Consider the following 15,886-nt stretch of genomic DNA (forward strand, 5'->3'; position numbering starts at 1 on the left):
AAAACAAAAGAGAAAATTAGGGAAAGCTAATCAGTTATAAAAAACTCACAAACCTTTATTGAAGGGGCTCAAAAATAAATTCCCACAAAACGAGCAAAACATCACAAATGTGCACAACAATACTGCTTGCGCTAGTCCAAAATGAAAAAGACCGCTCGAAACCGGAATATTATCCCGAATAATGAGAGAAAATTAAAGAAGTGCTAAGGATGAAGAGGAGTACAAAATAGATCAATTACTTTCTGAACTAAAAACGATGCTAAATTTCATTTTTATTGTGTACGCACAACGGTGAGATACTCCTGACATTGTCTCGGACTTGCTGGAGACCAAAATTCCAAACCTTTATCGCATCAAACAATTGTCTGAACGAAAGCAGAAAAATCACAATATCGGCAGACCAGTGAGAACTCTATACGTTTTGACTGTTCCTTGAAGTTAAATTTCTGTGAATCATGACTTCAAACTACAACACTCTTGCATGAGGGTCAAAAAACGATTGATCTGAGAAGAAATCAGGAAAAAAAATGATAGAAAATTATAAAAACTTATATAATGTCTCGCACTTGTAGTTTTTTTTAGTTTTTTGGACAATTTGGTAGTAATCTGGTAATTTACGGGATTCGACAGGAAATCTGCAAGATGACTCGCAACGGTAAGACTGATTCGAGAGTAATCCCCAATTCAATGATTGCACCTAGATGCGTGGCTTGCAGTTCTAGTTTCTATGTTGACCAAAGTTTTATTGGACTAAGAGTTTCTGTGAAAAAAAATGAAAAAGAGTCTGTCCAACACGCAGTTTTTCTCTGATACAAAAGTGCAGATAACACTGCACTTAAATTATTTCTTTGGAACAGAGCTCTGACTACACTCGAAAAAAAAATTAGAAAAATTCAAAACCAGATGAAACGTCGGAAACAATCAGGGCAAAATATTATTGATTGGTTGAATAAAAAATGGAAGGGAATTCTGTTAATAACAAGTGAGAAAGTTAGGGAAGGCTAATCAATTATTAAAAGCTCACAAACCTTGATTGAAGGGGCTCAAAATTGAATTCCGACGAAACAAGCAATCTATCACAAATGTTCACAACACTACTTGCGCTAGAGTCCAAGTTGAAAAAGACCGCTTGAAACCAGAATACTTTCGCGACTAATGAGAGAAAATTAAAGAAGTGCTAAGGATGAAGAGGAGTACAAACTCGTTCAACTTTCTGAACTAAAATGATGCTAAATCTCATTGTTATTGTGTACGTGCAGCGGTGTAATACAACTTGACATAGTCTCGGGGTTACTGGAGACCAAAATTCCAATCCTTTATCGCATCACAATTGTCTGAACGAAAGCAGAAAAATCACAATATCGGCAGACCAGAAATCTATGCGTTTTGTCTGTTCCTTGAAGTTAAATTTCTGTGAATCATGACTTCAAACTACAACACTCTTGCATAAATGGCGAAAAATGATTGATCTTAGAAGAAATCAGGAGGAAAGACGATGAAAAAAGAAAACTAAAGGTATGTCTCTCTTGTAGTCTTATAATCTTTTAGGACTTTCTAGTAGGAACCAGTTAACTGTTTGGCTTGCATGGGTATTCTGCAAGATGACGCGCAACTGTAGGGCTTGCTCGAAAGCAATCTTCAACTCAAAGAGTGCTCGTAGATGTGTGGCGTGCAGTTTTAGTTACTTTCTTGAATAAACTCGTACTGGATCATGCAGGGCTGCAATCAATGTATCAAGGGGCTTGTCCAAAACGCAATATTTTTTGTTACAAGAGTATATTTAAGAATGATCTTGACAATGTTTTTTGAAACAGCTCTGACTAAACTCGTCAAAAAGGACTGAGAATTTAAAGTGGATGATACGATGGAACAAATCTTATCGAATTGGTTGGGAAAGTCGGAAAGCTAAGCAAATGTAGTTAAAAGTGCCCAAAAGTGATCCAATAAAAAAACAGAGATCCCACTTTACAACATTACTACCCGCTTTAGAAAAGAAGGGGTTGAAGAAGACCGCGATAAGTCGTGGGACAATAAACTTGTCCCGACTAATAGGAGTAAGAAGTGACGAGGATCGTTTTAGTGAACACCCCAATAGTTGAGTTGAAGCTACTCGAAGATTATTCAAGCGATCAAAAAACCAGGAAAAGTTCTAGTCTTAATAGCAACAAAACGTCAAGCAGAACTGTTTTTGTCGAAGTGTGGAAAAACGCATAAAAACCTCTGATCTGACGATTTTTCTCTCAAACTTTTTCGCACGAAGCTGCTGTCAAAGAACGCCTGTGTTTGAAAAGAGGACGTTATCTAATAAGCGGAGTAGTCCCGACAGAGAAAGTCAAAATGCTGAAATTCAAAACACCAAGGGGCTCAAGGTCGACTTCGTTGCCGAAGATGGCAATTTAAGTTGACAAGACACTTTCAATATGCTGAAGTTGAATGTTAGGAGTTCAATGATAATGATAGCTGAACCACAATTTTGAAAGGTGTTTCAAAGTGACAGATGCTGTCCAATTGACTCGCTACGATCGAACAGAGATTTAGGTTTTGTGAAACCTGGCTGAACGGTATAGTTGCCATTTTGGAGCTTTACTAAACGAGAATTGTATCTAGGGATTAGAGAATCCACTAATAACACTCAAGACTGGGAAATCATTTTATTTGATGACTGCTTTCCCTCTGAACGAATCATTTTGAAAACTGTGGAGAAATGTGTCGCCTGCACTGCTACAATAAACATAAGTACCTTTTTGTATGTTCTCCCTGTAACCCTCTGAGTTCGCGCCCTTATCGTTAGTCTCTTATAAGTTTCAACAAATATTAAAATTTATCCCAGAGCGCAGTAAAGTAATCTTGGTTGAAGGTTTGATTTTTTTCCCTACACAAATTGGTACACATGTTTGAGCGCCAATGAATGAGCAGGTTGTATTGGATTTGTTTCAACACAACTTGCTTAAACAGGAAATTGGGTTCCGCACATATGACCAAATTATCCTTGATGTTTTCTATCTAAACAAACTGTGAATTGTTTTTGGCCAATAGTGACAATCTTCAACAAGTGTTCAACTTTTCCTACGAAAACATCATCCGCGACACGATCGAACTGGAACACTGCTTAAGTCAGGCAACTCTTGATGAGTATCGTTGGTTTGGTAAAGGGGAATACCTCAGCATAACACAGGAAGTGTCGGAGAAATCATTTGAACCTAAAGTTTTGGGAAGTTTCAAAATTTCTTTATTACTGCTAAAAAATGAAAGAGAAAATTTTGCAATTGGTATCAAAAATTTGCCGACACAGGCTTTAATTTAAATATTTGTTGTGTACTTCCTCATGATAGGAGTAATGTACTACAATTACGATTCAAAGAACGTCCCTTTCTACCAGCAGTTTAAAAATTTTTTAATGCTCACTAGGAAGCAACTTTTTCGTTGAAAAATAGTAACCAGTTTAGTGCTAACTAAAAATTAGGATTTTCATGCGAGCTAGCAATCCATTGAATGTTTTGACAGAACACGTTTAGCGGTACTTTCTAGTCTTTTGTAGAGGAATTGAACAAATTTTCAATTTTGAAGTCATTTACATCAACTAAATGCAATCGGAAATGAACTCGTGTTTCAATTCAAATCCAAACAACTCGTCAAAGCTTCTTTGAATTTTGTGTTTTTAAGTTACAACGAAGATTTGTGTACCCTTTAAATGGAAAACTAAAATAGAAAGAAAGGAAAGGCGAGGCTCTGTATACAGAAAAGGACAAATAATACCCATACCTTCAATAATTTTGGGAAACTTCACAAATTTAGTATAATTGATAGGAAAATAACGAGATATATAACTGAATGTGAAAAAAGTTATCTTCTGCACAATGTTTCATTGAATGCGCTTGAGTTTTAAGCTTTGAGAGGCTGAATTTTTTCAAAGACTATAATCTGTTTAAAAGATCATGTATCTTGAAGAAAAACATTTGCTTTTTTCTAAAAACCCCCATCTTATTTGCATCAATTCTGATTCAGAGGCTCCAATTAGTAGAGATGTTGAATCCAAATAGGTCTGTGATTTCTTTGCTTTTCATTTTCCGAAATTTCAAGTTACAAAAACCAATTTTTTAACCAAGTGTGTCTTTTATGCCCCGCTTTTACAATTTAGGAGTTGTTATTTAGATTTTTTCTAAATAAACAATAGCATGCGCTGTTTCTGCTATCGTTTTTCCTGTCCTCATTCTTATCATAACAAACAAAAATGATAGTTCAGATAACAAAATAATTAGTCATCGAATCTTTTTTTTAATTTAGGTGGAAATTTTCAATGCTTTTCCATGCAGCCAAAGCAATCCACGCAAGATCTGCGAAATCCAGCAAGGAGAGCACTGATTCAGATCGCCGCCAATTCAACAATCTAATGTCAAAAAACCCTTTAGTTTTTAATAGGTGAATCAAAAAGGCGGAATTTGGTCATTCAGGGACAAAGTAGAAAACAAAACTATGCCGTCATCAATGAAAAGCACTCGGAAGCCTCTCATCTGAACCCGGACTATCTTGTACCCGAGGAACTCGCAGTTTTTCTCTACCATCCGCTCATCTGTGACAAAATTAATAGCCAAGCCATCAGGCAAGCAGCTTTTCCAACGCACGGAAGACCGAAAACTCCGTACAACTTTTGCAGATTAATTCCACTCGACAAATGCGCAGGTGTCCAACCAACAGCTGTTGATGAAGTTCTAAGACGCGTGATAGGAAAAGCAATTGTAAATTGTCACTCCGTAGACTTAGCGCTCCATGAAAAAATAAACAGCTCTATGGGACAAAAATGCTGGATTGAAAATGCGATACATTAACTTGCCATGCAACGGTTGGTTGCTCCTCAGTTTGCCAAATGCACTCTCGTTCTGATCAAATTTATGATAGCATATCTCATTTTCATGACAATCTATCCTCTAGTCTTCTGAGAATTTTTTCAGGCACGGTTTCAGAACTTTTTTGAAATTTGGGATACAATAGTAAAGTGCCCTCAGTTTTGTGACTCGGATATGGAACGAATCAGTGTTTCGGACTCATGCTCCGCTGATCATGAGATCGGTTTTAAAAGACCAGATTCAACAATCATTTATTAAGCTTCGATAATATTCGCCTGATCGTAACCGAAGAGCGTTTTTTATAAACAAAAATTGACAAGTAGGAACAGGAGAACATTTTTATCATTGTCTCTGAGTTGTATTTAAAGTTTCCATGAAGTATGACTAAAATAAAAAATAAGCACATAGCTTCAAAGGTTTTGTTATTTTGCTAAATGGAGGAAATCAAATATTCACTGAGTCCATGCTTAAAGTTTTGAATTGAAAAGAAGACAACACTGTGTTTAGGGTGAAAAAAAGTGACATTCTGAGAAATCAGTAAAAAAGACGATAGAAAATTATAAAAACTTATATAATGTCTCGCACTTGTAGTCTTTTTCAATTTTTTGGACACTTTGGTAGCAATCGGGTAACTTATGGGATTTGACAGGAAATCTGCAAGATGACTCGCAACTGTAAGACTTATTCGAGAGTAATCCCCAATTCAAGGATTGCACCTAGATGCGTGGCTTGCAGTTGTAGTTTCTATTTTGACTAAAATTTTACTGGACTGAGCGGTGCTGCGATTAAAGTTACGAAGAAGTCTGTCCAACACGCAGTTTTTCTCTGATACAAAATTGCAGATAACACTGCACCTGAAATTTTTCTTTGGAACAGTCTTTTAAGACATTCTAGTAGGAACCAGTTAACTGTTTGGCTTGCATGGGTATTCTGCAAGATGACTCGCAACTGTAGGGCTTGCTCGAAAGCAATCTTCAGCTCAAAGAGTGCTCATAGATGTGTTGCGTGCTGTTGTAGTTACTAACTTGAATAAACTCGTACTGGATCATACAGGGTTGCAATCAATGTATCAAGGGGCTTGTCCAAAACGCAATATTTTTTGTTACAAGCATATAGTTAAGAATGATCTTGGCAATGTTTTTTGGAACAGCTCTGACTAAACTCGTCAAAAAGGACTGAGAATTTAAAGTGGATGAAACGATGGAACAAATCTTATCGAATTTGTTGGGAAAGTCGGAATGCTAAGCAAATGCAGTTAAAAGTGCCCAAAATTCATCCGAGAAAAAACAGAGATCCCACTTTACAACCTTACAACCTGCTCTAGAAACGAAGGGGTTGAAGAAGACCGCGATAAGTCGTGGGACAATAAACTTGTCCCGACTAATAGAAGTAAGAAGTGATGAAGATCGTTTTAGTGAACACCCCAATAGTTGAGTTGAAGCTACTCGAAGATTATTCAAGCGATCAAAAAACCAGGAAAAGTTCTAGTCATAATAGCAACAAAACGTCAAGCAGAACTGTTTTTGTCGAAGTATTGAAAAACGGATAAAAACCTCTTATGTGACGATTTTTCTCTCAAACTTTATCGCAAGAAGCTCCTGTCAAAGAACGCCTGTGTTTGAAAGGAGGACGTTATCTAATAAGCGGAGTAAGCGACAGAGATAGTCAAATTTCTAAAATTCAAAACACCAACGGACTCAAGGTCGACTTCGTTGCCGAAGATGGCAATTTAAGTTGACAAGACACTTCCAACATGCTGAAGTTGAATGTTAGGAGTTCAATGATAGTTGAACCACAATTTTGAAAGGTGTTTCAAAGTGACAGTTGCTGTTCAATTGACTCGCTACGATCGAACAGATTTAGGTTTTTTGAAACCTGGCTGAAGGGTATAATTGCCATTTTGGAGCTTTACTAAACGAGAATTGTATCTATGGGATGAGAGAATTCACCTCACTATTAACACTCAAGACTGGGACTTCATCTTATTTGATGACTGCTTTCCCTTTGAACGAATCATTTTGAAAACTGTGGAGAACTGTGTCGCCTGCACTGCTACAATAAACATAAAGTACCTTTTTGTATGTTCTCTCTGGAGCACTCTGAGTTCCCGCCCTTATCGCTAGTCTCTCAGTGAGTTTCAACAAATATTAAAAATTATCCCAGAGCGCAGTAAAATAATCTTTGGTGAAGGTTTGATTTTTTCCCAGCACCAATTGGTACACATGCTTCAGCACCAATGAATGAGCAGGTTGTATTGGATTTGTTTCAACAAAACTTGCTTAAACAGGAAATTGGGTTCCGCACATATGACTAAATTATCCTTGATGTTTTGATCTATCTAAACAAACAAAGAATTGTTTTTGGCCAATATTGACAATCTTCAAGTGTTCAATTTTTTCTACGAAAACACCATCCGCGACACGATCGAACTGGAATACTGCTTAACTCAGGCAACTATTGATGAGTATCGATGGTTTCGTAACGAGGAATAACTAATAACTCAGCATTACACAGGAAGTGTCGGAGAAATTATTTGAACCTAAAGTTTTGGGAAGTTTCAAAATTTCTTTATTACTGCTAAAAAAATGAAAGAGAAAATTTTGCAATTGGTATCAAAAATTTGCCGACACAGGCTTTAATTTAAATATTTGTTGTGTACTTCCTCATGATAGGAGTAATGTACTACAATTACGATTCAAAGAACGTCCCTTTCTACCAGCAGTTTAAAAAAATTTTTATGCTCACTAGGAAGCAACTTTTTCGTTGAAAAATAGTAACCAGTTTAGTGCTAACTAAAAATTAGGATTTTCATGCGAGCTAGCAATCCATTGAATGTTTTGACAGAACACGTTTAGCGGTACTTTCTAGACTTTTGTAGAGGAATTGAACAAATTTTCAATTTTGAAGTCATTTACATCAACTAAATGCAATCGGAAATGAACTCGTGTTTCAATTCAAATCCAAACAACTCGTCAAAGCTTCTTTGAATTTTGTGTTTTTAAGTTACAACGAAGATTTGTGTACCCTTTAAATGGAAAACTAAAATAGAAAGAAAGGAAAGGCGAGGCTCTGTATAAAGAAAAGGACAAATAATTCCCATACCTTCAATAATTTTGGGAAACTTCACAAATTTATTATAATTGATAGGAAAATAAAGAGATTTATAACTGAATGTGACAAAAGTTATCTTCTGCACAATGTTTCATTGAATGCGCTTGAGTTTTAAGCTTTGAGAGGCTGAATTTCAAAGACTATAATCTGTTTAAAAGATCATGTATCTTGAAAACATTTGCTTTTTCCTTTTTTCTAAAAACCCCCCTTCTTATTTGCATCAATTCTAATTCAGAGGCTCCAATTAGTACTGAGATGTTGAATCCAAGTCAGTCTGTGATTTCGTTGCTTTTCATTTTCCGAAATTTCAAACAAGTTACAAAAACCAATTTTTTAACCAAGTGTGTCTTTTATGCCCCGCTTTTACAATTTAGGAGTTGTTAGTTAGATTTTTTCTAAATAAACAATAGCATGCGCTGTTTCTGCTATGTTTTTTCCTTTCCTCATTCTGATCATGCCAAACAAAAATGATAGTTCAGATAACAAAATAATTAGTCGTCGAATCTTTTTTTTAATTTAGGTGGAAATTTTAAATGCTTTTCCAGGAAGCCAAAGCAATCCACGCAAGATCTGCGAAATCCAGCAAGAAGAACACTGATTCAGATCGCCGCCAATTCAACAATCTAATGGCAAAAACCCTTTAGTTTTTAATAGGTTAATCAAAAAGGCGGAATTTGGTCATTCAGGGACAAAGTAGAAAACAAAACTATGCCGTCATCAATGAAAAGCACTCGTAAGCCTCTCATCTGAACCCGGACTATCTTGTACCCGAGGAACACGCAGTTTTTCTCTACCATTAGCTCATTTTGACAAAATTAATAGCCAAGCCGTCAAACGAGCAGCTTTTCCAACGCACGGAAGACCGAAAACTCCGTACAACTTTTGCAGATTAATTCCACTCGACAAATGCGCAGGTGTCCAACCAACAGCTGTCGGTGAAGTTCTAAGACGCGCGATAGGAAAAGCAATTGTAAATTGTCACTCCGTAGACTTAGCGCTCCTAGGAAAAAATAAACAGCTCTGTATGGGACAAAAATGCTGGATTGAACATGCCATACATTAACTTGCCATGCAACGGTTGGTTGCTCCTCAGTTTGCCAAATGCACTCTCGTTCTGATCAACTTTATGATGGCATATCTCATTTTCTTGACAATCTATCCTCTGGTCTTCTGAGAATTTTTTTACTCTCGAAGTGGCACGGTTTCAGAACTTTATTGATATTTGGGATACAATAGTAAGGTGGCCTCAATTTTGTGACACGGATATGGAACGAATGAGTCTTTTGGACTCATGCTCCGCTGATCATGAGATCGGTTTTAAAAGACCAGATTCAACCATCATTTATTAAGCTTCGATAATATTCGCCTGATCGTAACCGAAGAGCGTTTTTGTAAACAAAAATTTACAAGTAGGAACAGGAGAACGTTTTTATCGTTGGCTCGGAGTTGTATTTAAATTAGTGTTTAAAGTTTCCATGAAGAATGACTAAAATAAAAAATAAGTGCATAGCTTCAAAGGTTTTGTTATTTTGCTAAATGGAGGAAAACAAATAATCATTGAGTCCATGCTTAAACTTTTAAATTGTTTTATAATGTGCTGCATATCGAAAAGAATATTTGTTGCTTTTAAATGTTTATTATTGAATTGTAAACGCAATGTGCTTAATCAAAATAGCTAGAAGGTTCCATTTTTAATTGATTTATAGAGATTAGTTTTAGGCTAAATTGTTGTGTCAAACAGTCGGTTAACGTGAACGATGCGCCAAGTTGAATACGCATATCAAAGGAGAGCCCCCCCCCCGTTTTTTTGATATTTTTGTCATTGTTTCTAAGGGCGTTAAAAGTAGCGCATTTGTATTAAGCTAGTTTTTGTTTTTTCACTGTCGTGGTAGCAATCGTTTTATTGTCTGCCTTGAAAGCGCATGTGAATTTGCATTTTTGTTACCGAAACAAAATCCCTAAATAATAATGTTTCTCTCACTGTATTTCAAATTAAAAGGACCATTTATATTGAGTGCTCTGAAGTGCTCTCTACCATGCATATATTTTCGTTCTGGACGGGTAAACATTGATTGCGCTCCCATTCCTTTCTATTTCCTTCTATAGTAAATTATATTTTACCCGGCTCTTTTTATACACTTCTGATATTATATGCTGTTTTTTCAGCTGCTGTGTTAGGGAAAATTAATCACTACTTCCCGTGCCGTCACAAACGGCATAAATTAATGATTTTGTCTTCCTGTTATTTAAAGCACGGGAACATTTTCTATTTCCATTCTTTTTGATCATACTTTAGGAGCTAATTCTTTCTTAAATCATGAACTTTCAGTGGGCTTCGATGGGTGTTAAAGGGCTGCAGAGTTACATGGAGAATAATTGCGGAGGAAAAGTTTGCTACAGAGTAAATATCAACCAAGTTATTAAGGAATTTAGAGAGGAAACAACATCAACTGAGGTTCTGATTCTGGTCGATGCCAATTCCAGTTTGCGACACTTACTCGAGGGACTTGATTGGATGTGTGGCGGACAGTACAATGAGTACAGTGAAAGAATTCACAGATTTGTCAATTCCATCCGCGATGCAGGTGCCGAGCCAATATTCTTTTATGATGGACCTTGCTTGACTCAGAAACGGGACGAATGGATAAAGAGACGGGTTGAGAACTACCACCGGGTTCAGCATTTAATGAACAGAATCCGAACTGGCGAATGTGTTGCGGAAGTTTCGGCATTTATTCTACCGACTGGTATAAGCATGTTTCAGAGGTTTATTTTAACAGAAGAGTGTAAGTGTAAAGTAATCGTTACTTCAGAAGAGTGTGATGAAGAGATTGCTCTATATGCAAAACAGAATCCCTCAAAAGTTGTCGCTATTATGGCCCAAGACAGCGATTTTGTGATTTACAATGCAGCTAAGTATTATCTATCAGCTCAGCATTTAGATCTAAACGACTTATCAACAAGAGTTTACAGCAGCTGTGAGCTGGCAAAAGTTAATAAGTTGGACCCTCGATGGTTACCGGTTGTGGCCACGTTACTGGGAAACGATTATTTATCTCAAGATAGTTTGAGAAAGTTTCATTTTAGAATTACTAATTGGCGCAGATCTGGGTTTCCTAGACATCAAATTCTAATACCTGCCGTGGCAAAAGTTATCTCTGAAAAGCTGACGATAGGAATGTCTGTGGAAGAAATGAGCAGTTTATTAAACAGAGAAGTTTTCATGAATTCTGCTACAAGTCAAACTGAAAATGCCATCAGAAGCTCCCTTAATAGTTTTCTATTATTAAACGTAACTGGTAATACGAAGCAAATTACTGATTCTTACGGCAAAAATTTGCTTGACGCGTTAATGTTGCATTCAAATTTTAACCCAATGGCAGCCCAGGTTTTAGTACACTCGTGCGTTGAACACAGTAATGCCTTCGAAGATCTGACATCGCAGTTCAAGGCTACTGCTCTAGTTTATGAGCCCATAAATTCACGGTACATGGGTATCTTAAGAAAGCATCAGGAATTTAAACCTGGTAAAAATGTGATTCAAGAATTTTCAGTCTGGTCTGAGCATTCAGTAAAACGAGCTAGAAATGTTCCGGTTGTCTTTCCACCCTTTGAAGTCGATTTGCTATCTTTAACTCAAAGTGCAGACCCCACGCTTATTTCTGAGAAGCTCAAAGTTCTTCTCTGGGGCATTACGGGTAAAAATGTAATTGATGAACAATCTTTTCAGTCAGACTTGGAAAGATTATTTCTTAGAATTAACCCTAAGTTTTACATTTGCTCTCTTGTTTTGTATTACTTGCACCAAATTGAGCAGTTATTGAATTTGACTGAGGTTGAGTTATTTGTTTCTATGTTTGTTATACTCGATTCGGAATTGTATGAATTCAAGCACCAAATTCGAGCGTACCCAAACTACAACGCGATACACTTGGCAACATTGTTCAACCGTGGAATTCAGGCAGTTGGTCGAATAATATCGATATTGGGCCCTATTTTTCCTTCATTTTCGTTCTCACAGAAAAATTTCTTTGATGGTGTATTGTTCCAGAAAATTTTTCTGCAGGAAATCAAAATTGACAAGGCTTCTGAGAGCGACCGAGCGAAGTCGATTAGAAGCGCTATTTTTGATTTTATGAATTTTAAGGTGTAATATATGTAACTTTTCTATATGTATTTGAAATCTATTAGTTTAATTGAACAGATACGTGATTGAACATACAGTTCGAAGCGCTTATAGCTTCAGCATCTTAGAAGTTGGTTACTCGTTTGTTCTGCTTTTTTTGCCTGAATACGATTAAATGATTTTGGAGACGTTTTTGGTCGTAGTAGACTGTCGGTTATATGCACTGCCTTTTGCAAGGTGACCGCCGTATTGGCCGACAGGGCGTTTAGCCGACAACCAAAAAATGAGAAATTTAGCCGACAATTTAAGTAAAATGAGCAATAAAACTTATTCTGAAGCTGTGATTGGCCAATTTAAAACACTATTTCGTAGGCGGACAAATATACCGCAGTTTTTTCATCGACTAGTGTAACGAAGGTCTATCAACTAGCGTAACAAAGGTATTTAACCACATCTGGCCATGCCTCGCTGGCCATGGCCATGCCTCAGCGGCCCGTGGGACTTGATATGAATCTATCACAACCGAACTACTGACCAATGAGACTTTTATTACCAATTATGATAAAATTGTCGGCTAAATTTCCCATTTTTTCCTTGTCGGCTAAACGCCCTGTCGGCCAATTTTCCTAGCACCCTTTTGCAAGTCGAAGTGATCCGTCGGCTGCTACAATTGTAACGTAAAGCTACAAATTCGGTATTTGTTCATGCATGCAAAGCATGACGGCACGTGCTATTTATAGTTCTATATTTTATCACACGGCATAGTACGCTTACTTCTAAATTCCCACGATCGAATACGTGTATATTTTGCTTAGTAGTCAGTATAATTTATGCGAAAATGACTCCAAATCGTTGTTGACCGAAAAACTCACTTTTAGCGTCCTTGACCCCGAATACGAAATTGACTTCTGGTTGAACTCTAAGTGCTTCGAAGACCTGCGGAGGTTAGCGGCGCAAGTCTGTCGCATTGTTGATGTAACGGAATTAAATCGTTTTCAACTTGTTAAGAAACGAATATTGACTAAGAATGAATACCGCCGGTTTTGGCCATATTTTTCATACTTACCTGGCGTCGGCCGTCCCCTGATCAAGTAGAGGGGTGGCCCAGGGCGAGGCCTCCGCATTGCACTGCGCGGAGGTTGACCCCTGCGATTTCTCCAAAGCGAGAAACTCGGACGCACAATTTCTTAGTGTTGGGACTGCGTTCGCGCTCTCCCTTACAAATTGAACAATCTACTAGATATACCAGTTTGGGTCTAAGTTAATAAGTTGCCTATCTAAAGAAGAGTTGATTGCTGGAAACGAAAATTTAAAAGTTAATGTAAACTAGCAATCACTGAAACAAGGTTACCATCAATAATTACAATCGAACTGTAAAATGAAAACTTATGAAACAAATCAACCGAGGTAAAATGGGGTCCTCTGTGTGAACTAGCATATTTTGCATTTAACGTTCAAGCTTATGGAAATTGATTTCTTTTGGAATGGCATAGCCCTTTCAATTTGGTTCTACTGATAGAACAACCGTTTTGAATGTACGGATAATTAAGTGTACGTAGGGACCCTAGTTTATGGTGGAAACTGTAAAGGGAGATAGGGGAATTTTTGTCGTTAATTGGAAGTACGATTTATTTTTCGCAACTGTTGTCTCCATATTAGAATATGAAATTTATTGATGTGAGATGTATGGAAGAGATGGGATGGGGTAGGCTCTCATTTATTTCGAACTCATTTACACCTTCAAAATATAGCATATCTTTCTGAAGACGTTCTGAAAACAAAACTTTTCTGGGCTAGTACTGTAGAGCCTGAGTAAATAAGCTTAGTGTGAACAACATGGAGTTGAAATGAAAATAAAAAAGACATTGAGCCGACAGTTAATGAAACGAACACAAACTTTAGCACAAAGGACCTTAATCGTGTAGTATATCGTCAATTCAGTGTTCTCTTTGAACTCAGAAATATATGGCTCGGGAGTAAGAAGTGAACAATTATTGATCATAGTAAAATAAAAACATTCTCTCTCTGTAATTCCACGAGGCGCGTACTTGACATCAAAGTTGTTTTGTATTCTTTCTCAAGACACTCCACTCAGTCACTAGTGTGATATTGCAGATATTAAAAACGATATTTACATGTAAATATTTTTCAACGTAGCCATATGAGACCACATGAACTGTGGACTTCATTTTCCGTTTTATAAAGTAGATAGATACAAGTCGCTATGATCCGATATGTGAACAGCGCAATCGTAAAGTTCATTTTTAAAGGTCGGCCTATTTGAATAGATTCACGACATTTTCGATGAATAAAAGTTCTCTTTTCAGTTTGTAATGGCGACGGCGTCAAAGGGTGACGATGACAGCATTTTCAAGACCCCTGCTTTACCCCCTCCCCGCAAAGCCGCTTTCTCAAATTCTCTGCTTAAACCTCACTTTGCCATCAATCCTGTGGGTTCCCCGCTGTCGCTGGGTATCTCAGCACCCAACACACCTCAGTCAGAGCTGTCTGACTGTTCCTACTTGCAACTGCAGGGAGTGCCAGAGAACAGCAGCTACTTCTGTGCAGCGTCTGCTGTTGATGTCAATGTTACCTATCAGGTGAGCAGCGTCAGCAGAAACGTTCCCGAACATGTACACGCAGTTAAGGATTTTGGCTCCATTTTTTTCGAACCAATGTAAGTTTAACAACCGAGGATTAGTCATGCTCCTTAATTGCTGAAACAATGTTTGTAGTTAATTTTTTGCACTGCCGATTTTTTCGTTCCTTTTCTTTGTCTGATCAACAAATTTTTTTATAGCTGCGAAGCTGTAAGCTGAGCTGAGCTATATTGCGGTGCTCTTGGTTTTTTACAATTCAAAGACTTTGAATTGTATTGGGGCGCTGTCTTTTTTTAAAGATCTGTTCACACATTTTCGTGATTTTTAAAGTCGAATATCCCTCAGCCCCAGATGGCTACTGCTGAAGCTCACCGCTCGCCAGTCGTTTGAGGGCAATTTGCCTGATGTTAGTCGTTTTCTCATGTTTTTTAAACATAATTGTCCATTTGATGAGTTCAATTTTTTTAGAGTAAAAAATAAGTTTCCACCGCAACTTTGCATTGTGAAAGTTTAATTGAAATACTCCCATTTCTCGACATTATCTCAAAATACGTTTCACATCATATTCTACACTAGGCTTACTCGCGTCAGAATATCCCAGACCCTAGTGCCATAGTAAATCAGCGCTGAATCATAGTATTTCTCGGTCTGTATTTTTACTATGAACATATTATGATCATGTCACTTTTTACTATGAAAAGTGTAATTTCAGACAAAAAAAACGAAGTCTGTTCAGTGTAAAAACAGCATTTAATTTTTATACTTAGCTTAAACTGTTCAGAATTGTTTTACAGCCTTTTTTCTCTGATCAGAGCTCATAACATAGTATGATAAATCGTTCCGAAAAAATACCTCACTAAACTCTACTTAGAGAAGGAAACCAACAGCATAATAGTTAAATTTTGATTGATTAATACTATTATGCATAAAAATTATATATACAATTGAAATATTTGGAGTGTTTGCAGTTTGACTTAAATTGTCATGCCCTGTGGCATGTTTTCCCTTTGACTACGTCCTGCGATTAGTCTTTCATTTTGGGGCGTCTAGTGTGCTGGCTCTGTGCCAACTGGAATTGTGCCAACTCCCGAGCTGTGCCAACTGTAACTCGCGAGCTGAGCCAACTGTAACTCCCGAGCTGTGCCAACTAAAACTCCCGAGCTGTGCCAACTGTAACTTGTGCCGCTGGATCACATTAGCCGTCT

At 37.3% G+C, this 15,886-nt stretch overlaps 2 protein-coding genes and 1 non-coding gene across 4 annotated transcripts in view; all 3 read left to right on the forward strand.

Annotated features, from left to right (window-relative positions):
* The first annotated feature begins 828 nt into the window (after nucleotides 1-828).
* LOC142340575 (constitutive coactivator of peroxisome proliferator-activated receptor gamma-like) lies at nucleotides 829-12,167 on the forward strand. Its single transcript, XM_075391247.1, has 2 exons — nucleotides 829-1,515; nucleotides 10,285-12,167. The coding sequence occupies exon 2, from the start codon at nucleotides 10,294-10,296 to the stop codon at nucleotides 12,106-12,108; it is 1,815 nt and encodes a 604-aa protein (XP_075247362.1). The 5' UTR covers nucleotides 829-1,515; nucleotides 10,285-10,293; the 3' UTR covers nucleotides 12,109-12,167.
* Nucleotides 12,168-13,139: 972 nt separating this feature from the next.
* On the forward strand, nucleotides 13,140-13,300 carry LOC142353008 (U1 spliceosomal RNA). The gene has a single exon (XR_012761015.1). It is a non-coding gene; the product is annotated as a U1 spliceosomal RNA (small nuclear RNA).
* A 1,059-nt stretch (nucleotides 13,301-14,359) lies between these two features.
* Nucleotides 14,360-15,886, forward strand: part of LOC142340607 (uncharacterized) — a 93,871-nt gene continuing 92,344 nt past the window's right edge. For both annotated transcript variants that reach the window (XM_075391298.1, XM_075391306.1), the window contains exon 1: nucleotides 14,360-14,681. In XM_075391298.1, the coding sequence (XP_075247413.1) occupies nucleotides 14,415-14,681 (267 nt within the window). In that variant the 5' untranslated portion in view covers nucleotides 14,360-14,414. The remainder of the gene's footprint in view (nucleotides 14,682-15,886) is intronic.

Source organism: Convolutriloba macropyga, chromosome 1 (assembly GCF_964194025.1).
Source record: "Convolutriloba macropyga chromosome 1, txConMacr16.3, whole genome shotgun sequence".
In the NCBI taxonomy this organism is placed as follows: domain Eukaryota; kingdom Metazoa; phylum Xenacoelomorpha; order Acoela; family Convolutidae; genus Convolutriloba; species Convolutriloba macropyga.